The 22,490-nt window shown below is 42.7% G+C and overlaps 2 protein-coding genes across 51 annotated transcripts in view; one reads left to right on the top strand and one right to left on the bottom strand.

Annotated features, from left to right (window-relative positions):
• EPC1 (enhancer of polycomb 1) overlaps positions 1–22,490 on the bottom strand; it is a 100,554-nt gene that overhangs the window by 57,107 nt on the left and 20,957 nt on the right. For 11 of the 50 annotated variants that reach the window (XM_081553711.1, XM_081553718.1, XM_081553730.1 and 8 more), the window contains exon 1: positions 2,989–3,014. The exons of 4 other annotated variants lie outside the window; for them this stretch is intronic. Coding sequence is in view for 6 of the 46 variants with exons in the window: in XM_081553705.1 (XP_081409831.1) it covers positions 11,717–11,869 (153 nt within the window). In the remaining 40 variants the exon portion in view is untranslated. Of the gene's footprint in view, positions 1–571; positions 711–2,288; positions 2,368–2,494; positions 3,015–4,892; positions 6,531–8,276; positions 8,451–11,716; positions 12,142–22,490 lie in introns of those variants that run through there. 35 more of the 50 variants (XM_081553715.1, XM_081553726.1, XM_081553744.1 and 32 more) reach the window with 11 other exon arrangements.
• NSUN6 (NOP2/Sun RNA methyltransferase 6) overlaps positions 12,289–22,490 on the top strand; it is a 153,148-nt gene continuing 142,946 nt past the window's right edge. Inside the window, exon 1 of the mRNA XM_081553791.1 lies at positions 12,289–13,850. The gene's annotated coding sequence lies outside the window, so the exon portion shown is untranslated. The remainder of the gene's footprint in view (positions 13,851–22,490) is intronic.

Below are 22,490 nucleotides of genomic sequence, written 5' to 3'. Positions count from 1 at the left end.
GTAGCAGGACCAGGCAGAAAAAGGCTTATCACAAAGAAGTTCATGGGTGCGGCTTTCAATCAATGGAAGAGACTCCAATAAAATTCATATAAGGTCCACAAATGTTTTTTAAATAATTATAAACACAGCTTGACCTAATGGAAACAAAGGACAATACAAAATGAAAAAAGGCCGTTAAGAGTTCTAAAATTTTGGTAGGAAGCAAGTTAAGAAAACTCAGTAGCAAACAAACATGTTTTACCTTCAGGAGAAACAAAGGGTGAACCAAATGCCCCAAGGGCAAAACTGAGAGCTCGAATGAATCATACCCAGCAGCTGACACTCAACCTAGGAATCACCATCATTTGCCTGACTGGATTTCAACAATGCTGAGGACCAGAGACTCCCTGTGCCTACCAGCCCCACCCTCTGCCTCCCCTTGAATAGGAACGTTTTGTACCCCAAGTCTGACCCAATACTGTATATTGGTGGTGGCAGAGGGCGGGGAGCAGATACCTCTTCAGCTGTACAGGTTGAGAGGAATTTGTACTTGAGACACTGAAAAAATTACATTTGAGAAGCTCAACTGTACCTGAAACCAATCTGGATAAGATCCTTATGCTGTAATGGGATGAGACTTCGGGGGACTTTGGGAGCAAGAATATTCTGCATGTGGTCAGCTGTGGCAGCCAGCCTCCAATGACCCCTGCCTACACTTTCCAGGGTTGGTTCTGTGACCAATAGCATGAGACATGAGTGATGGTGTGTAACTTCCAAAATTAGGTCACGGAAGACTGTGCTCTCTCGTGCGTCCCCTCTCTCCGTGGGAAGCCTGCTACAGCCCTGATCAACAGCTTTACTGGGACTCTATGAAAGACCCCAGGCCAGCATCACCCACATGAGCTGCTCCTAAGATCCTCAGTCCTCAGACACTGTGAAACAGTTTGGAAGTAATCTGTTATGCGGCAATAACTAACTACTCCAGGGCTGAAGGAGGGGAAACAAGCCTGGAAATGTAGACAGTGGTCAGAACACGCAGGGCCCAGGGAACCCCACTAAAAGGTTTCTTCTGCATCTTATTCTATCAGAAAAAGGAGCAATTTAAGAATTTTAGACAGTGAAATGACAATCAGACTCACATTTAAAAATAACACCTTGACAACTCTCAGGGGGTGTAAATTTGAAAACTAGAGTAGGGAGACCAGTTAAAAAGCAATTACAAACCCTTCAGAATTAAAAGGCATCCTAATCGTTTAACAGATTTTCTCAGATTCAAATGCATGGATGTACGTAAAGGAGCAGCCTCAAGAACTGAAAATCTGTGGAGCACAGACAACTACATGCAGTATCCTATGACAAACCATGATGGAAAAGCATATATTAAAGAAAGAATGTGTGTATATATATACAAAACTGAGTCACTTTGCTGTACAGCAGAAATGAATACAACACTGTAAATCAATGATGCTTCAATAAAAAACTGATAAAAAATAAAAATGTCTAAACATTTTTAAACAAGAACCACAAGCATCCCCATGACTTTCCAGAATGTTCTGAGGGTGAGCAAATGGCAGTGTTGAGAAGCACTGCAGAGGAGGGAGAGTTCTCAGATGTTCAATAACAACAGTTAAGGCCCATCTCCTGGGTCCTGAAACAAGTGTGCTACACAAAGGAACTTTTTTTCACAGATATTTTTACACAACCATGCAGCAAGAGTGACAGGCCTCAAAGTTCATCGAGCCACCGGCATCTACCTAGAGGGACAACCCCTCCTTTGGGCTCTCACCCCATCTCTAGCTGAAAAAGGGTATTTTTAAAACAATATTTATTTGACTGTACTGGGTCTTAGTTGCAGCAAGTGAGATTGTTAGTTGTGGCACGCAGGATCTCTTCTGCATGACTAGGGCTGGAACCTGGGCCCCCTGCTTTGGGAGTGCAATCTTAGCCACTGGACCACCAGGGAAGTCCCTGCAGGAAGGTATTTTGTGCATCTGATGTTGGCTGGATAAATCCCATCACTGTTCACATCCATTACCAACCAAGTTCAAGACTTAACAGCATCACTCTAGCTCTTACCACCATTTTCAGCTAATGTCCCCTAATCTAACCCAATCTTCCCCACACTCCCAAACTCTTCTACTCTGTTCTCTAGAATTAAGATTTATCAGGAGGTAAATGCTTTCCAGTCTCAACTTCTTTCAACTTTTCCTCCTCTTCTCGCCCTATTTTGAGGCTAGAGTCCTTCCAAGCAGAAGCTGCTTATCTCCCCATGTCCCACACACGCATAGATGGCTAAAGGTCCTCCTTGCCTCCCATTGCCTCTCCGCTGTCCTTCCAGAAACCATAACCCCTCAGATGTTCACACCATCACTCCTTCCCGGAGTGGCCAGATCCACCCTGTTGCTGTCACAGAGCTCACGGTCTTCTTCTCAACCACTCCCACCTCAGGCATCATCCTTAGTGATGGATGATACACCTCATACCATGACCCTCTCACCCTCCCTCACTGACTTACTTTTCCTCCATGACCTCTCAGTCCCAGCTCCGGTGGTTGTTACCTCTAGACCTGCCTTAACCAGTAACTGTGACACTTCTGAAACCTAAGTTCAAGCATCTCACTCTTTAACTGCCACGTTCCTGACTTAAGTCTCACTCATTCCAGAATGCCTCCTCCCAACAACACTGTTCCAGGGCATCCTACACTTCCCCAGCCTGCACCAGCTCCCTGAGGACTTCTTCCCTCATTACCCAGTTCAGACCCCAGGTCTATCTCACACACACCAGTAATCTCTTCATCCCTCTTTTCCCCTCCTTTGTACTTGCTGGGCAAACCTCAACTGTAGAAGAACCTTATTATATCTACTTTAGTCTTGAACTCAAGTTGAATATTTGAATTCATATGCCCAAGTGAATGGACTGGTCTCACTTTAAATGATCACAAATACTGAGCCCCCAGCTGATTCATCAATCCTGTTACATTTCTCTCGTAAGTGAGCATCTCACACTCACCTTTGTCTCACAGGCGCGCTCACTCTGAGGTGATGACCTCACCTCATACATCATAAAGAAAAAAGAATCATAGGAAAAACATCCCCATGCTCCCACTGCCAATGCTCAAACCGGTGTACCATGTTCTTTCTTTCTTCTAAAAAGGAAAAAGTACTTCTGCTCTAATCAGTGACCAATCCCTCCAAGAAATGAATCCAGGGAAAGATAGTAAACCATTTTTATGAACAAAGCCCTTGAGTAGAAGAGAAAATAGGATTATCTTATTCTTTTTAAAGACATCAGTCCAACCATTAGTTCTAATAACTTATTTATAATAGCTATTCTAACGTTTTTGTTTACTAATTCTATTATCTGGGTTATTTCTACATCTCTTTTTGTTGACTAACTCTTCCTTAGTTATTAGTTAGCTTTTCCAGCTTCTTTGCATATCTGGTGATTTTTTTTTTTAATGGACACCAAACATTAAGTTTTATGCTGTAGGATCTTTTAGTATTCCTTTAAGCACTGTGGGGCTTTCTTCAGGGACACAGTTATCTGAAATTAGTTGGCTCTTTCTGAGAATAGTGTTTAGTCTTTATTAGGGTGAGCCCAGAACAGTTTGGTCTAGAGCTCACTTGGCCCTACTACTGAAGAAATAACCCTTTGAGAACTCGTATCGGACACCCTCTGCATTAGATCTTTCCACTCTGGTCAGTGAGGACACAACTCCCAGTCCCACGTGAGCTCCCAGGAACGTCCCTCCTTTCCAGTTGCTTCCCAACAGACAGGCTCAGATCACTTTTCAGCTGGAGAGCCGAGGGACCTCTCTGTAGACCTTTTCCTGTGGCCTGGGAACTCTTGAGGGAGTGGCTGGTGCAATGGAGGACTCAGCTTTGCTTCCCTAGTTTGTGTACACTGGAACTCTGGAACTCATTTTTTAAAAAAATCATTTGTTGATTTCCCCATCCCCTCCCCAGCCATTTTTTCAGCTCCTCTCATAGCACAACTATTCCAAGGAGTCATCCAAACTTGCACTGACCCTTTATCTTACAGTATTTCTTCTGTCCCAATCACGATTTCCTTCCCACCACACCATCAAGATAGGCCAATGGCATGTATCAAATTAAATGGTCACTTTCCCCTCACTCATCTTCTCAGTGGCCATAGTTGACAAATGTGTCCTGCCTTCTTGAGACAGCTTTAGACTCACTTCCTAATTCTCTAAGAGCTTCTCCTCTATCTGAGTCTCAAGAAACACCCACATCCCAAAGGGTTTCAGGTTGATAGTACAGCCCATGATGTCTGAATTGTACCTGCAGTGCAGACTGCTCTAAAGCATTATTCTTGCACAGGCAACTAAATATGAATAAGAGGCACTGCAAACTGAGTAACTCCATCCTTCACATACCCTCCCTCTTCCATTTTTCCCTCCGTCAGTAAGCCACCTAATCACCCATCCACCTAGCTGCTCAAGGTAAAAATCAGGGATTACGACAGAGGATGAGATGGTTGGATGGCATCACCGACTCAAAGGACATGAGTCTGAGTAAACTCCGGGAGTTGGCGATGGACAGGGAGGCCTGGCGTGCTACAGTTCATAGGGTCGCAAAGAGTCGGACACGACTGAGCGACTGAACTGAACTGAATCCTTGATTCTCTTTCTCCATCTAGTATATTCGGATCTGTCAGCCAAGTTCTGTTGGTTCTACCTTCAAAATGTGCCTCTAGTCCATCCACGTCTCTTCTTCCCTACCACCACCTAGGTCAGGGCCACTCTTGCCCAGTACGACTCATTCTGCACATGACAGTGACAATAACCTTGAAGAACAGAATTCAGATCATGTCCTCCCTTGTCTGAAACTCTCTAGAGGCTTATTACTTCATTTCAAAACAACCCAAACTCCGTGTCATCTGCAACAACTCACCAGAAATGGGCCCAGAGGCAGTTCGCTCACGCTCCTCGACCCTCTCCACGTTGCCCAGCCGCACTGGCTGTGTGCGCCCTGCGCCTCAGGTCTGCCTGGAATGTTCTCCTTCAGATCTTCAGAGGGCTGGCTCCTCCCTCGTCAAGTTTCAGGGCCCACATTCTTTGACCCTCTCACACACAGAATTCTCCTCCTTCCACCAGAAACTCTGTACTGTCTTGATCCACTGCCACTTTTACTCATTTGCTTTTTGTCTGTGTCTTCCCATTAGAATTCCGTCATTCAATTAAACAAAGACCGGACACTTACTATGTGCCAGGCATGATTTCAGGTGCTGAAAATACACCCATGAATAAAGCAGACACAAAGTCCCACCCTCACAGAGCCTGCACGCTAGAATACAAGATCCAAGAAAACTGTTTGTTCACTGTCGGATCCACAGGACCTGTAACAGTCCTGGGCTCACTGTAAGTGCACAATAAATATTTGCACTTTGAAAGTAAAAGAAAATGGATTTATCTATATTTTCTTAGTCTTTATACAATATACTTTAAAAATCTTCACTCAGCCATTAGAACAATGATCAAATTCTTAATTTAGACTTCAAAACAGCCATATTTATATCTTCTTTCCCTTTCAGACTCTATTACTCTATAGTAATTACTTTTATAGTAAAAGTATGAATTTGCAACCCTCAATACAAAGTTCTGCCTCTAATTTCAAATTCTCATAAAAGTGTTCTGCACCCACTTATATTCTTTAGGTCCTTTAGAACACAAGCTCTCTAGACTAAACTGGAACCAATTACCCATGTACCCGGACTACTTTTACTTCTGTGTAAACTGTTTATATGTGAAAATGAAGCCATCAACTAATTTAAAAAATTAATGATTATTTTATAAACACATAAAATGCATATGGAAATGGATCTAGTGCAGGGATAACATAATATACCCATTATCACAGGAAACTATCAGAGCCCTATTTCATCTTGCCGTTAAGAAAATCCAGGTGCACAAGAGCACACAAACACAAGTGGACATATACACACACATGTGCGCACAGCTGGAAGCTGGATGAAGCCTTAGGTCTAATAACTCCCAGTCTGATGCTTTTTCCAATTAATAATTACCTAAAGATAAAGCTTTCTACAACTACATTATACAATTCTCTAGGAACAGGCGACACACCTACACTAGACAATTCTAAAAACAAAGGACTGTACAAATGTTAAGTAGTTTTGAACAGCAACAGAAAGCAAGGCCACACTGAGTATTCAATCAATATTTGGTAACAATGCAGCGTGTGTGTATAGCATCCTCACATACACCATCTGACACCCCTGAGAACCACCTCCCTCATGAAGTAGGTCAGGAGAGGCTGGCACATGGAGAGACTGAAATTCATCCTGTAAGGTTAAGCGACTTGTCAAAGGCCACAAATGCCAAAGTGCATCTTTCTCAGAGGATATACACCTGGTACTTATGATTCTATGATAATCAAAACAATTTATCTCAGTATAGAAGAAAATCTGAACCTATATTAAATCATCCACAGAACATTTTCAACCTCAGCTTATCTTTCCTCTGGACTTATTCTTAAGGCTGCGTCGTATTTCTTCAGTCAGTACTTGATATACTGAAGGAAATTCAACCAAAATGATTTGCTTTAATAATCTGTTGCAAAATTCCCAAACTCTCACTATGCATATCCAAAGCTGAACCAACTGTTTAAACACATAAATGAAGGGCTTTATCTTTTAAAGAACTGATTATATCTCAATTAAAGAGAAAACTGAGATTATGGGTCACAGTAGATTTATTAACTATGAATTTGTTTCTGGTTTTCATCTACCTACAGTGAGGCTGGTGGATGAAATACAATTCATATATTTAAAGGTGCAAAGTCAGGTATCTGCTCTGTTTAAAATGCTGCCATTTCTCAAAATCATTACCTACAGTCAGTCTTTAATAAACTTGATCAAGATAACTCCAAGTAATTCACTGAAAGTAGTTCAAACAAGTTGTCTAAAACATCTGAGTCACTTGTTTTCCTGATGATGTCCCCCCAAATTGATTCATCCAGTTATTGTAATATATTAATATAAGTCACACCTTAAGGGTTCAAAAGCTTACTTTAAAAGACACAATCTAGTTCTGCCTGCATATTTCATCCTTTCAATACTGCTTCTGCACTTAAGAGACTCAGAATTCATTTTATTCCCAAGTTACAACATAAAATTCTCATTTCCTTGTGGGTTGTCTTCTTTTAAGAAACAGAATCACAAACCACACTATCATTCCATGATATAAAACATTATCCTCTGCTTTAAAATTATGTTTTAACCAACTGCTGATAACAAATACCCTTTTCAGAAAAATTGAATCACAAAGTCAAGAATCCACACCTTCATATATATCAAATAGAACTCTTGCCATTACATACACATACATCCTCTGTTACTTTACCATTACTACTACTACAGACTATGATGTAGTAAAACCTAATCTATTTTAGATACAATATTAGGAATGGCTAGTTTAATATTTAATCTTGGCCACTAATTTATGAACCTGATTATTATTCCTTATTTACAAGATTTAAGCTCTCTTTTATTTAGCTGGTACTTTTAATTAAGTGCTGTTGATAAACAGAAAAGGTAATAATAGTTCTGTATAAATTTCATTACAGGTCACAAGCACCCACCAAACACCATTAGATGCATAAGCCCATTAGTTTTCAGTCTTGTTTTGTGAGAAAATGAAGCCTGATTACAAATGATACTAATCCAAAATCTTAAATATCAAACTGCACACTGAAACAAGAGGTAATATTAACACTTTAGGCACCAGGCCTGACAGTTTTCAAGAGGCTCCTTTTGTAGGTAAGAGTCCTCAGTCCTCCTACATTACTGATTCAAAAATATCTTGGGCAGGACAGACAGTTGAAACTAGACTTTATTACTGTTTCTCAATTATCTTCCATTTTAACTGATCATTTGCTACTTAATGGAAAAAGCCCAAATATTATCAATTCCTTTCTAATTCAAACTAGCTGTAAAAATTAAGCTTTGCTTCTAGTGCAATTGAGATTTCACATATTTCTTTTCACTTCCAATGCAGTGCACAGAATAAAGGCATCTAGATTCAGGACTAAAAAATTTTGGTTTTCAAAATTTTAAAGGAAAATAGGATTCTTAGTTTCTTTTAAAAAAGTGAGAAATCGAACTTTTAAACTTATCACAGTGATTTGTTTTTATAAAACAGAAAAACTATAGATCTTTTAATAAAGTTTTGAAAATGTAGTGCTTGACTACTTTTCCTCTTAAGAAAGATATGTACCTATGCCCAATTTAACCCCTAATTACGAACAAAAAACACCTACCTGGCTACTTCATAAACTAGGTTTTAGTAACATTGTATACTGGGCCAGTAAGAACAGTTTGAAGAAAGAAAAGATAGGTGTCTGAGACTATTTTGTCTGGTGAGAACCCTACTAAAACTAAGTGTTGGCCTGTGACGGCTGGATCCTACTTCTAACAGTCCCAAAGGTGGCTGTGTAGGACAATAACAAGGTGAGATCACTATTAACATTTTAATTACATCACACATCTTACCAGAACCAGTCTTGGTGACAGAAGAGAGTTTAAGCCTCCACTCTTACAGTAAGAGTCACAGAGTGTGGCATCCCAATGAAAGGAAAAAAAAAAACCTACTAGAGGAACCAAGCAGTTCCACTGTGCTGAGCATCACTTTAAAACCTTTTTCAGAATGTCCTTTCTAAAATGAGAAGTATCCATAAAGGAGAATTTTAACAATGGAAAGCTCCAATTTGAACCAAAATAAGTCAACTTTTGATAAAAACATTCGACAGTACTGATACCTTGGAAAAACTACCCTTTCAATTAAAGGTAAAGCCATGGCACTAAGTAGTATACAAGATTTCTTACTTAGATGATAAACTTAAAATGCTAAAAAAATTATAATGGTGCAACCTCTGACCCTGCTATTTGAATTGTCCCTTTTAACCCCAAAGAGACTTATTTCATATTTAGAGCTGACAGTCTATTGATTTCCTATGATATGAAAATTACTTGTTATTCATTAAATCAAAGCCCTTATCAACTGTTACTTTTTGATGTAGCAAGTTACAAGGTATCACATTATACCAATTCAGACAATAAACTCTAGCATCTATGATTCAGTCAAGTCCTTTATTCATTACAATCTGTAATTATTTCTCAATCTTCATCAAAAATAGGACTAAACAACTAAGTTCTAAAGTTGAGTAAAATTCTACTTAAAAGTTGTTTCTTAAAAACTAAGAGATATGCCTGATTAAGGCAGTCCATTCAGCTTATAATATAAAAATTAAATGGAAATACATTAATAAGTGTTATTTTCTGTGTTTAGACCTAGCATTTCTGTCACATTTACCACAGAAACAAAATATGGTTAACAATTACCAGGTACAGTTCACACAATTTTAATAAGGTGACATATATACAAAACTGTTCTCATCTAATTCTGTTCCATCTTTCATGATCAACTCCTGACCCTAACTAATGTGTCAATCAGAGGCAGAAGTTTATTTTAATCTTTTGTCTTTATAAGAAGCATATCCTTCTTTAGCGAATTATCAAAAGGACTGTTTTTCTAAGGCTGACTCAGTATTCAGTTACCTTTATTTGTGCTTAGTATACGTTTTCAATATCAACATTCTACTTTTAATACTGTGATTTGAGCTATACAGCCTCCTCTGGCCATCATGAACTGCAGGATTGGAGAGCAGCTGTTCACCTGGGACTGTTTACATTCTTCTGTTCAGTATTTAGTCCTGAGGTCTCTGTTTCACTGGTCATAGTTTTGGTTGGATGTGAAGTGAAACAAATTCTAAATGGATGATAGGAGAAGGTGGTCTGAGGGGAAAAAGAAAACCCCTAAAAAATAGGGACTCTACATGTTAGAAAATAATAAATGTCAAAATCCTTTCAGTGAATGAAAATTATCGGTAAAAATTTAATAAGCTTTAGTACTTCAGCTGGGTTCAGCTCTGATTTCAGGCTGTGGCTCTTGAGACAGTCCAAAGTGTTCAAAGAAGCCAGACTTCAGTATGTTTCTAAAGTGTACTGTGTAGTGCTACCTGTTTTTATCAAAGCTCTCCAGTTCCTTGGAGGCAAAACAAGAGCTATCACTTAATTTCCAGGTCAGTGTTAACACTGACACCCCCAACTTGAAAGCATTATTTGTAAAACTTGAGAAACATAAATAAAACCAAAAGACAAGATTCTGCAGTCACAAGTACTTTAATTTTTAAAAACAAATCACTTATTTAAAAATAAACAAACGGCACCATTCTACTCTAAAAGTTGGTAACAAGTAAAAGAAATTTGGAGATTCTGTCTCATAGATAACGTGCTCGGAGTCAGGACTAGACAATCTCAACTACTACACACGCTAAGGACACTACTCTCCGAAGGAAGGGTCGACTGTCGCACTCTTTGACTTTAAAAGGTTGAAAAACCCAAACAGTTTCAACAGCTTTATTTTCAAAATCAACAGTACAGAGCAAAATTTCTACATTAAAAAAATTCCGTACAGTACCAAATAGAGGTATTACAGTATAGTTTTCCACCACAAAATTGTAGTACCAATCCAGAGACTCCTCGACTTCTTGAACTGTCAACACACTGCCCCCTGTTTAAGTGGCTGTACCTGAAAACCAAGGTATGCAATTCCTTAGAAGGCGTCGAGTGACACCGACAAGGATCTGAGGGAAACGAGAGAAGTCTTGTGTCTGAGCCCAACTTCCACGGCCAGGGACAGCCACAGCTACGACAGTGTCTGTGAGCTGTCAACATTTAAACACTGAAGCCCACCCATGGAAAACCTCCCGGTTAAAATTTCACTTGAGCTCGGTGATGGATAAGAAAGAACCCTTTTTCTAAATGGAGATCTGTTAACATCTACTTAAACTGGGTCTTGTCTCCCGTAGGTTGAGAATCCAACAATCAGGCGAACTTAGATTTTTATTAGGAAAAGAAATAATAAAGTTACACAGGCTTTACAAGAGCCACGGAGTTCCCCTCAAATCTGCAACGTGTTCTCAAGGATCAAAGAAAAAGTCAGGAGTAGGAGTTGACAACCCTCCGATTAAGTAGGACTCGGAGGAATGGATGCAAAGTCCCAGAAAGAGGACGTAGGACGAAAGTCGGCTCTGGGCTGCTCGCCGGCCCTGACCTTCCGCTGCAGGACGCCCGCCGCCCCCGCCCGGCCTCTCGGCGGGTCCACGTGGGCCGCGCAGCCCCTCCGGCCTGCGGGCCGCCGAGAGAGCACGGCCACCCGAGCGCCCGGAATCTGCGCTCCCGGCGCCGGCGGCGCGCGAAGGCCGAGCCGGCCCCAGAGCGCCACCCAGCGGCCCGCCGAGAGGCCTGCAGGCAGGGCCTCCGCGGCCCGGCCGCCGCACCCCCCGCCGCCCGCCCGCTCCCTCTCCGGATGCACAAGGCCCAGCCCAAGCGCTCCGACCACAAAATGGCTGCCGGCAGCCTCGTCACGTGACCCCTTTGTGCCTTTCGGGCGCCCGAACTCCACGGGCCCCGGGTCCGAGGGGCCAGGGTCGGCGGGTGGCCTGAGAGGAGGCCTCGCCGGGCCGCGGCGGCCGGGGGGCGAGGCCGGGGGCCCCAGGGTAAAGGCCCGGCCGGCGACGGGAGTCGGCGGCGGAGAGAAGATGGCGGCCATTTTGTGTGGGTCTGCGCTCCGCCGCCGCCGCAGGCAGCGGAGGGAGCGGGGCCCGGTGGCGGGTCGGACAGGGGAGTTAACACGTACCGACTCCTCTTCCTTCTCCATTCCGGTGGGCATCTGCGGCACGGCCCGGTTTATCGAGGCGTATTCGTGCAGGTCGGGCAGATCCTCACAGCGGAAAACCGGCAGCGGCTTCGAGGCGTCTAGCGCCCGCGCCCGAAACGACAGTTTACTCATCTCAGGCGCAGCAGATACCTCTCCGCTCTGGGGAAACGGCCCCGGCCAGCGGGATCATGGAGAACCGGGGGTTCGGTCCCCACTCGCCCACCGCTGCCGGGGACTGGAGGGGCGGAGCGCGGAGCCCGCCGTCTGGGCACTCAGAGCCGCCTGGAGGTGGGAGGCCGAGACGCTCCGCTCCTCTCTCGCTCGCTCTCCTCAATACGCCATGGCCAACATGGCGGACATTAAAACTCCACTGTGCGCTCTTCAGCCAACCCCAGCCATTCCCCACACTGCATCGCGCAGCGGCGCGGGCACGCGGGGGGGGGGCGCGGGCTCGAGGCCGGGCGCCGGCACGGAGCGCGCGTCCCGCCAACCCCCGGCGCCCGGCCCCGCTCCCCCGCGCCCGGCAGCTCGGCCCCCGCCCCCGCGGTCGCGGGCGGACCGGCCGGGTCGGGGCGGCGCGCGGTGCAGTCGGACGCCGGGGACCACGGCCGGCCTCCTGCCCCGCGCGGCCGCCGTCCCGCGCTCGCTCCCGCCGGCGCCGTTGGCTGACAGGCGAGGGTGCAGCGAAGCTACAGCCCCCCCGCGCGCCGGCTGTCGGCGCGGCGGCGGCCCCGGGCACCTGTCAGCGCTGGCGGCCGGGCCCTGGGTGAAGGAGCGGGCGCCCCCAGACCCGGCTGGCGCGGCGTCTCAAGTTTTATAACGAAACTACAGACGCCATTCGGGCCGGGATGCTACTTTGAGTGAACTTTTTAACCGGCCATTATCTTTATGTGTAAGGAAACTCTGGACGGTATTTGATCGTCTCCGCTTGGATCCTGGGTCAGTTCCCATCATTGCGCTCAGTGTAAACAGGAGGCGTCCTACGTTTGCTCCAACTAGGGTTTTGGTGGTTTTATTTATTTTTGCATCCTGCATTTTTATCGACCCACAGTCAAGTTTATTATCATCGAAGCAAAGGGAATAATAATTATCGGGCACCGTAACCCTTAGAGAAAAAATTTAAAAGCAAGACCTAGTTCACATTTTGAGAGCCGGATGATTTTTCTGCACTGGAAGAAAATGTTGCTTCAACATAACCATGGGTTGACACTTATTTTTACTATTTGTCCTCTGAAAAACTTTTTACAATTATTTGAAGACCTATAGCACTCCTGCCAACCCCTCCAAAAATTTTTTTAGAAAGAAAAACTATTAGAAGAGTATTTAGATGGATGTGATGGCTACCATGTGGTTTATATTACACACGAAAATGAGGATCCAGAGAGCCCTCTCCAGCAGAATATTTTAAAAACCCGAAAGACTGTTGCGGTGGGTTTAATAGGTTCGGCAGCAAAATTTCAAATATTCACCGAGATCCAAAAATGCTCTGTACCTCCGCTTTTCTCCCCAGGGGACACAAAATAAAAACAATCACTTCTTAAATACTGGGTTGGATGGGAACTGTTATTAGCTTAAGGCGCAGAAGCAAGGTGCTATCTTTCAGGCTGGTTTAGCTACCACCGGGATGGGGTGGAGAGAAGAAAAGGAGAAAACGGGATTGCAGTTCTCCAAAATTATCATCAAGACACCTCACTTCTGTGTAGCAGACATTCACCTACAAGTTCTGTACTAAGAGGATGCATTTACTGACTCAACCAGCAAACATTTTTTTGAGTCCTCAGGGGCCCTCTGAATACCTGCGAATTATTCAGTGGGGCTTCCCTGATGGCTCAGTGGTAAAGAGCCCGAGTGCCAATGCACTAGACTTGGGTTGAATCCCTAGGTGGGGACGATCCCCTGAAGATGGAAATGTCAATCCATTCCAGTATTCTTGCCTCAGAAAGCCCATGGACAGAGGAGCCTAGCAGGCTACAGTCCACTGGGGTCTCAAAAAAACTGGACAAGACTTAGTGACTAAACAACAACAAAGGACAATTACTCAGCACCCAGAGGACTCCAAGAGGAGCTTACGTGGTTGGAGCAGGACCCATAGATGGAAGCTGCCACACCTGAAGTAAGTGTGAGGATGAAAGCTTCAGGCTATTTGGTACCAGGCAGCAGTGGCACCCAATCCATGGGGAGCAACTCTAATGAAAACATTCAGGGAAGGATTTTTAGAGGAGGTAATATTGGGATAAAAACTATGTAGGTTAAGTATGGGTCAAGGTTGCAAAAAAGAAGGGAAGAAAGGTATTTTGGGCCAGAGCCCTGAGAGGGTGTGTCACACTCAGGGATCCTCACCACACCATGGACCATGACAGCTACTTAGCCACGTTTAACAATTCTGAAAATACTGGCTGAATATTTGTATGGTAGGTCTCGCCAGGCTACATATTTCTGAAAATCCTAGCAGAATTCAGTTGATTAGGAACCTAGAACTAAAATAGTCTTAAGTCATGACTGAAACACCAAGAAAATGAATATATATATAATACATATACATATATGACCTTTAAAACAACAGTCTATAGGGACTCCCAGGTGGTCCAGAGGCTAAGACTCCGTGCTCCCAATGCAGGGGGCCTGGGTTCGATCCCTGATCAGGGAACTAGATCCCGAATGCTGCTACTAAGAGTTTGCAGGCTGCAACTAAAGATCCTGTGTGCCACAACTACGACCCAGTAGAGCGAAATAAATAAATAGACAGATATTAAAAAACAATAACAGCCCATAGATAACATTTTCTATATCCTACAATAGATCCCCTGGAGAAGGAAATGGCAACTCACTCCAGTATTCTTGTCTGGGAAATTTGTGAACAGAGGAGCCTGATAGGCTATATAGGGTCACAAAGCATTGGACACAACTTAGCAACTAAACAACAACACAAACAATAGTGGGCACTATACAACTAAGTTCCTTATTCAATAGAAATTCTAGACACACTTCATGGAGGGTTCAGAGAGATCCTTACAAATTAAGCTTGCCTTTTGTAGGTGGTCTACCTGCCAGGAGACATTTTCTTTCTGCCACTGATCCCCATTCAGCTCAATGCCCTGGATTTCTGATTTGCAGATATTACTTGGTTCCCAAAGACCCATAGATTGCAGTCCCAAACCTCTTATATTCAGTTCACTACCCTCCCTCCTATGGGGCAGGCAGTAAAGGCTCCAGTTTAATTTTCCTCAGCATCCTTTATCCAACCAAAAAGTCACCTGCAAGAATGACTAATCCTGCCCTGCCTTTCACTTTTTCTATTCCCAGCTAAAACTTCCTTTTTTTCCCCTTAAGTATTCCCAACAAGAGTGATATGAAATTCTTCATCTTGCAAAAGATACATACTACTAACATGAAGCTGTATATATGAACCTTTACCCAAAGGGAAACTTTTGGTTGGGAAGGAATTTGCAATATTTAATACAGTTTTAGATTGATGCCACAATATTTACTACATAACTAGGCAACACACAGTACCATCATTGCAGAGGCTATAAATATGATACTGATAAAGGGATGTCCACTTAACAAAATGACCAGGACCAGGCTGATAGTGACATGTAGTGCTCTGGGAGTTCAGGAGGAAAGCAGTCGGTTCTAGGTGTGCTGATCAGACATTATGGGGAAAACAGCACATTATTTGGTTCTGAAGGATGACTACTATTCCAGCTGGTAATGGGAATGAAATGGTAGAAGAAAAGGACTTCAAAGAAGAGGGCAACTCCATGGACAGAAAATGGGGAGGAGGCAACTACCAGGCATGTGTGAAGATGAGAAGGTTGACTTGGCCAGGGTTCAGTAAGAGATGACAACAACCTAGGTGTAAGATAAAACTGTCAAGAACTTGGGCAGAAGGAGTAGGAGTAGAAAGGACAGAGACATGTTTTAATGGCAATAATAATCACATACTATCATCACCTCGAAACTTGATTAATTTCGATTGGTTTCAAATATAGAACGTCTGACACTTCCCTGGTGGTCCAGTGGCTAAGACTCCATGCTCCCAAAGAAGGGGGCCCATGTTTGATCCCTGGTTGAGGAACTAGACCCCACATGTTGCAACTAAAGATCCTGTGCACCGTAACTAAGACCAAGATTAGCCAAGTAAATAAGTGAAAGAATATTTTTACCATTTGAGCCACCAGGGAAGCCCTGAAAGAATATTTTTAAAAAATAAATACAGAACATCTGCTTAAACAACAATTGAGAATGTGTCAAATGCTATAGCTCTGACACTGTACTTTGCTGTATACAATAAACCTGAAATACAGCTCCTTTTATTAGTTTACACCCAGTATGAGCCCAAGTCTTAGTATTTCTTTGAAACTGCATCTAGGATTTGCATCCTTATTTCCATTCCCATTGTTTTCACCATCATCTCATCACTTCTCACCTAGAAACAACCTCCAGTCCAAGTCCTCCTTCAGTCACTCATTCCTTCAATAAGCCTTGGTGAAGCTTCTACTTCATAGGAATCTGCGCTGTACTCTCCTACCAGTGCCTGGTGGAGATCAGCAGTGGCTGGTGGAGGCTGTGGGTCCCTGAGGCTGTGTAGATACAGTACACAGTACACAGCTTACTGTGTAGATACAGTACAGACTGCCCTTCAGGGATTTGCAGTACCCTGAATGCATGCATGCTCAGTCACTTCAATCGTGTCCAACTCTTTGCAACCTATGTACTGTAGCCTGCCAGGCTCCTCTGTCCATGGGATTCTCCAGGCAAGAATACAGGGGTGGGTTGCTGTGCCCTCCTCCAGTGAATCTTCCTGACCCAGCAACTGAACCCACATCTCCTGCGTCTTCTGCATCGTAGGCAGGTTCTTTACTCCCTGAGCTACCTGGGAAGCCCTTGCAGTGCCCTGCATGCCCCCAAATCAGGGTGGTTAAAACCCCACTTCTGCCTGTGTCCTCCCTTCCCCAAGTCATTTATTCATCTTGCTCATTAGACAGAGCCATTTTTTTGCGGGGAGGGCATGGTTGCCAAGGCCTCATAATTTTGCCTCACTCTCTCCAACATTATTTCTCCTTAACGCTTAAGACAAACAAGCTCTTCACTCTGGCTGGTTCCTCTCATCACCATCTTTAGAAATCAGCCAAGTCTTTCCTGCCTCCAGGTTTTTCTTTATTCCTTTCTCTCTGTTCTCCCTGTCCAGCTTCAGACCATCTGCTTCTAGCTACTGAAATGCTACTTCATAGGAATGTTTTGAAGATTAAATGAAACAACCCATGTCAAGCATTTATATGGTCTCTGGCCCACAGTAAACATTCAACAGATGTAAACTATGTTATTATCCTTCAAAATCCGACTCAGAGATCACCTCCTTCATGACACTTTGACAACATCACTTCTCTGGGTTCTAGTTTCCTAATCCGAAGAATGAGTAAGTAGTTAGGTGAATTCAAAATCATTCTTAAGTCTACATCAATCTTTCTCATCTCTGAACTTATAATATATTGTACAATCAGTAAGAAGAGTAACTACCATTTATTGAACATTTACTATGTGTCAGGCAGTGCAAAAGTACATTTTAAATGCGTCATCTCCCTTAATTTTCAATGTCTATGAAGTGCATCCTGTTAGAAAGGTTGCACGTCCTGCCTGTGATTACAAAGCTGGTGAGAGGTAATGCTGAGTCCAGAATCTCTAGGTTCTGATTCCACATTGGAGCCTCAGAAACCAGATTAACTGAAGTGAAGTGTGAACTGAGAGTGAGCTTGGGTCAGGAGAGAAAGAAAGGATGTGTGTGTGTGTGGCTTTTCAGGCCATCACTTTTGTTGTTCTTGCAGATGGGAAAGATGTGGGTATGTTTGTTTGTTGACAGCAAAGAATCATGTAAATAGATTAACTTTAGCATGGTCTTCCTCTGAGACAGGAGGGAAGGAAGGCAAGAATGGATAGTAATCCAATGAAGTTAAATTCTCATTGATGGGACAGTAAGATTTAAAAAAAAAAATCACGATTTCAGTTTGGGAGCTGGAGTCCAGATTCTTCTTCCTTTCAAGCATTTAACAAATCTTTTCTGGATGTTTACTGAGAGCTAGACAAAGCTGAGAGCTAAGAATAAAGTAAGATACTGTGTATTTACTTTGGGAAATGTGAAACTAATTTCTTTAAGATGTGTAATGCACAATGCTCTCAACATTAAAAATGATACAGTGCTTTAATTGAGAGCACTGTGCCAAAGGACTAAAAACATTTTCACCTGCAATAATCATTTTCCTTCACTTTCTTTTTATTTCATAATAAGCTATATAAAGAAATGGCAAGTAATTCTTCCAACATAACATTTAGGAAAATAAAAAAGAGAAGCCTTTTATGATGTGCTGTATGTTGGAAAGCAAATGTTGCAATTAAACAGCAGCATTTTTAATAGGTTGTCACAGAAACAATATCTGAATGGCTTATTTCTCTACAGAGTTGATTTATGCATGAAATTCTGTATGTAATATTTAAGAACAATGTCTTGTAGAAAATAGGATAGTTCAGAATACATCCAGAAACAGTCTGCCTCTACCTTAAAAGAATAAAAGGCAAATTATTAACCCTAGAAAACTACAGCAGGACAGACTCAAAATTATTTCAGTTTAACTGTGTCTCCAATATACATGACTAAAACCAAACAAGTCTGTCTGAGAATGAATTAGAATTTTACAAAATCCACAGAATGGTTTCAGCATTTCTACTGGGGTTAGAATAAAAGAGAAGACAATGAAATATGATACATCTTATTGTATAACATAAAATCCTAAATTTATAGAAAACCTATTCCTAGCACAGCAATGATTTTGCCAAAATTTAGACCACCATCCCAGGTCCCCTGAATCCAATCTTTCCTTCACCATCCTAGGTGCACAGCTGAGGAGTCCTCTATGGCAGCATTTTTACGAGCACACTACTAGATGAAGTTGGGGAAGTGGCCATTGTGTGTGTTAGTTGCTTAGTCGTGTCCAGCTCTTTGTGACCCCATGGACTGTAGCCTGCCAGACTCCTATGTCCATGGAATTCTCCAGGCAAGAATACTGGAGTGGGTTGCCATTTTCTTCTCCAGGGAAATTTCCCAATCCAGGGATTGAACCTGGGTCTCCTGCATTGCAGGCAGATTCTTTACTGTCTGAGCCACCAGTGGCAGGAGGCATAAATAGGAAATCATCGGGAACTTAAGTAATAATCTAGTACTTAAGAGAGGAATGTCATATATATTAATTTTCTAGAAGAATGAAAGTCCATCTTAGAAAATTAGAAAAATTGAAAAAAATTAAACCACATATATTAAAAATTTTTGGTAGTATTTCTCTAAACTGGATTTTGATAAATTATTGTTATGTTATTGAATCCAATGACTGGCACTTACTGACAGACACTGTCTGTAGCCTAGGTGTGGGTCCAACTTTGTCAAGGGCAGAAGGATAAAAATGAGAGGGAGGGGACAGGGAAACATAGGAACCCCTGGTACCTTACCATCTTGAGCACGTAAAACAGACTAGTTGAGTGTGACACAGATCAGTAATAGTATAAATGGTACATGAGGGGTGAAGGGATGAAACTTAGGGGAACAAGAGAAAAAACTGCTCATGAAGTAGAAATTTGTGCTGAAACATTAAGTGAAAGTTACCAGTGGATGGTAGAAAAAGAAAGATGGACAGGGAAGAGGACATTCAAGAGAGTGACTGTGTGCATTCTCACTGCTCCCATGACTCAAGAAAGGAAATTACTTCTATTAATATATTCACCTGAAACATTAGTGAAATAAACATTTTACTTTCACTGGATGTATTCTTCTTTACCATACATTAAGTGACATTGTGTCAATTGCTTAGATAAGCACCCTGGTGCATCCAGAGAAAGGAAAGGCAAGCGAGTGATTTCAAAGCTGAGGAGTGAGGTGATAGGTGTGAAGAATGATTCAGGGGCTGGGGACGGGAGCCCCAGGGAACACCGACAACTGGGAGACCGCGGAGGGAGAAGAGCCAGGGAGGTGGGAAGAAGCCAGGTGACCATTCAAGGAGGGGATCAACGAGGAGAAACCAAAAGAATGAGGAGGTCCCTGGAGACAGAGCAACCCTGATTGCTATCAGACAGTGTGGGCAGGAAATTCACCCTGGTGAGCCGAGACAACTGTAGTGGTCACAGGCTGCACGGTGCCTGAAACATGTTAATCGTTTACCAGGCAAGTCAAGCCAGGTCAAGTGTCGAAGTGCCTTCTTGTGAGACTTTTATATGTACTTGCTCACAGGAGAGAGAGCGCCTGGAGGGCAAAAAAAAAATCAGGTTCTGGGACACATCATCAGCACCTCCCATGTTAACACATTAGCAGAAAATTAATTGCATTATGTCTCCAGTCTTCACAAAATCCTGGTAACAAGAGGAAGTAAGCCATATCTTCCATCTTTAAAATTGCAGAAACTAATAAACAAAAGACCAGCTGGACTTAAGTGAGTTACTGACCAGGGTATATACACCACACCTAGATCTTAAAATTTCTTCTGAATTAGGCTTGCCAAACACTGGACTCATAAGCCATAAACAACTCAAGGACACTGTGGTAGCACATATATTTGGACATATATTTTGACTTTAATAGATTTATTAATAAAGCCTGTTAACTTTTTTGGCGTTTTTATTCCTTCCAGTCTTTCCTGGCTTTGTCTTTCACTTTCTTGTTTTATAACACTGGAATAATATTGTCTATTATCTTGTAATCCGCACTTCTCAATTTAATTTGAGATAGTCCCACTTCATTCAATATTCTTCCCAGATGTTAGCTTAGGGTTTTTCAGAAGTATGTTTCATAAACCACTAATCTGAGAAGTTATTATGTTCTGAGATGAGAGTTCCATAAAGAGTTCCATATAAAACCAGTAAGTCAGGGAAATAACTGCCTCTTCAAAATACATAGAGGCTCACAATGTACAGGCTCAAAGAAGTCTTGCAGAAATACTGATGCTTAGAACAGTATTTTCCAAAGTTATCTCACCTTGCAACCCTTTACCATGTGCTATCAGTTACTACCTTTCGTTTTACAAAAGTATACCTTGGGACTTCCCTGGTGGCTCAGTGGATAAGAATCCACCTACCAATGCAGAGGACATGTGTGTGATCCCTGGTCTGGGAAGATCCTACATACCACAGAGCAACAAGGCCTGCACACCACAGCTCTAGAGCCCATGCACCCTAGAGACCATACTCTGCAACAAGAGAAGCCACCACGATTAGAAGCCTGGGCACCACAACTAGAGAGTAGCCCCTGCTCGATGCAACTAGAGAAAACCCGTGTGCAGTAGTAACAAAGACTCAGTGCAGCCAAAAACAAAATAAATAAAACTTTGAAAACTATTAAAAAAAAAACAAACAAATGCACACCTTGGGAAATTCTAACCTAGGCAATTCAAGGAAATAGTTTTTTCTGATCAAGTTATTTAATTACTTAAGAAGTCTGACATGAACTTTGAAAGAGCATAAAGTTCTTACAAATGTAAAAATGTATCTGTATTACCACTTCTTAAGGTTTTTATCCTGCTAAAAGCAATGCAAGTAAGACAGGCACTAGAATTGTGCAGGTTGCTATACTTTGGCAATATATTTGATGTTTAATACTAAATTAACTGAAATGCTTAGCTACATTTCTTTCTAAAAGTTTCTCTACTAAAAAGGACATATGGAACTTTGATTCAGAGATGTTTTTTTACTCTAACCTAAGCTCTTGGCGGAGAAGGCAATGGCACCCCACTCCAGTACTCTTGCCTGGAAAATCCCAATGGACGGAGGAGCCTGGTGGGCTGCAGTCCATGGGGACGCTAGGGGTCGGACACGACTGAGCGACTTCGCTTTCACTTTTCACTTTCCTGCATTGGAGAAGGAAATGGCAACCCACTCCAGTGTTCTTGCCTGGAGAATCTCAGGGACGGCGGAGCCTGGTGGGCTGCCGTCTATGGGGTCGCACAGAGTCGGACAACACTGAAGTGACTTAGCAGTAGCAGCAGCAGTAAGCTCTTGGAGCTGAAGCTTCTTCATCCATAAAATGAGACTCCTAACACAATGTATCACCTACATTGTTACATTGATTCAATGAAATCATTAGCAAAGAGTTTAGCATGGACCTGACACAAAAGTCATGCTCATTACAGGTGAGCTATTTTTTTAAAGGATATTTTTTATTCTCTTCCTGTTAATAGATCATTTTACTTTTCTGAGCTTTATAAGATCCCCTGGAGAAGGAAATGGCAACCCACTCTTTGTATTCATGCCTGGAAAATCCCATGGACCGAGGAGCCTGGTGGGCTACAGTCCATGGGGTCGTAAAGAGTCAGACACAACTTCGCTTGCACTTGTTTTTGTACACTTAGTATAAAACATAACACTGATTGTAAAGGTTTCAACACTCTTAGCTAAGGAAACAAAACTAAGAAATCCTCAAATGAAACCAGAGACCAAGATACATATATAAACTAATCTATGTAAACTATCATACCCATCTTCTAGAATCTTTCTGTTTTGTTTCTGTGTAGGAGTTTTGTTTCTTATGTTGAAATCTACAAGGAGCTCTGCTGTACCCACCCCTCCCCCCAACCCGCTCCTCCCCTGCACTGACAACTGATTCACCAGGCTGTTGCCCAGTGACGGCTTAATCTCCAAATCTGGTCAAGCCAGCTCTCCAGGGGGTCAGGGCCTCTCTGTACAGGTTGCTACTGTTTCTCTCAGGGTGAGTGCTTTGTGT

This window comes from Giraffa tippelskirchi, chromosome 13 (assembly GCF_054371585.1).
Source record: "Giraffa tippelskirchi isolate mGirTip1 chromosome 13, T2T-mGirTip1v1.2.pri, whole genome shotgun sequence".
NCBI lineage: Eukaryota > Metazoa > Chordata > Mammalia > Artiodactyla > Giraffidae > Giraffa > Giraffa tippelskirchi.
This window is presented reverse-complemented; position numbering and strand designations above follow the sequence as displayed.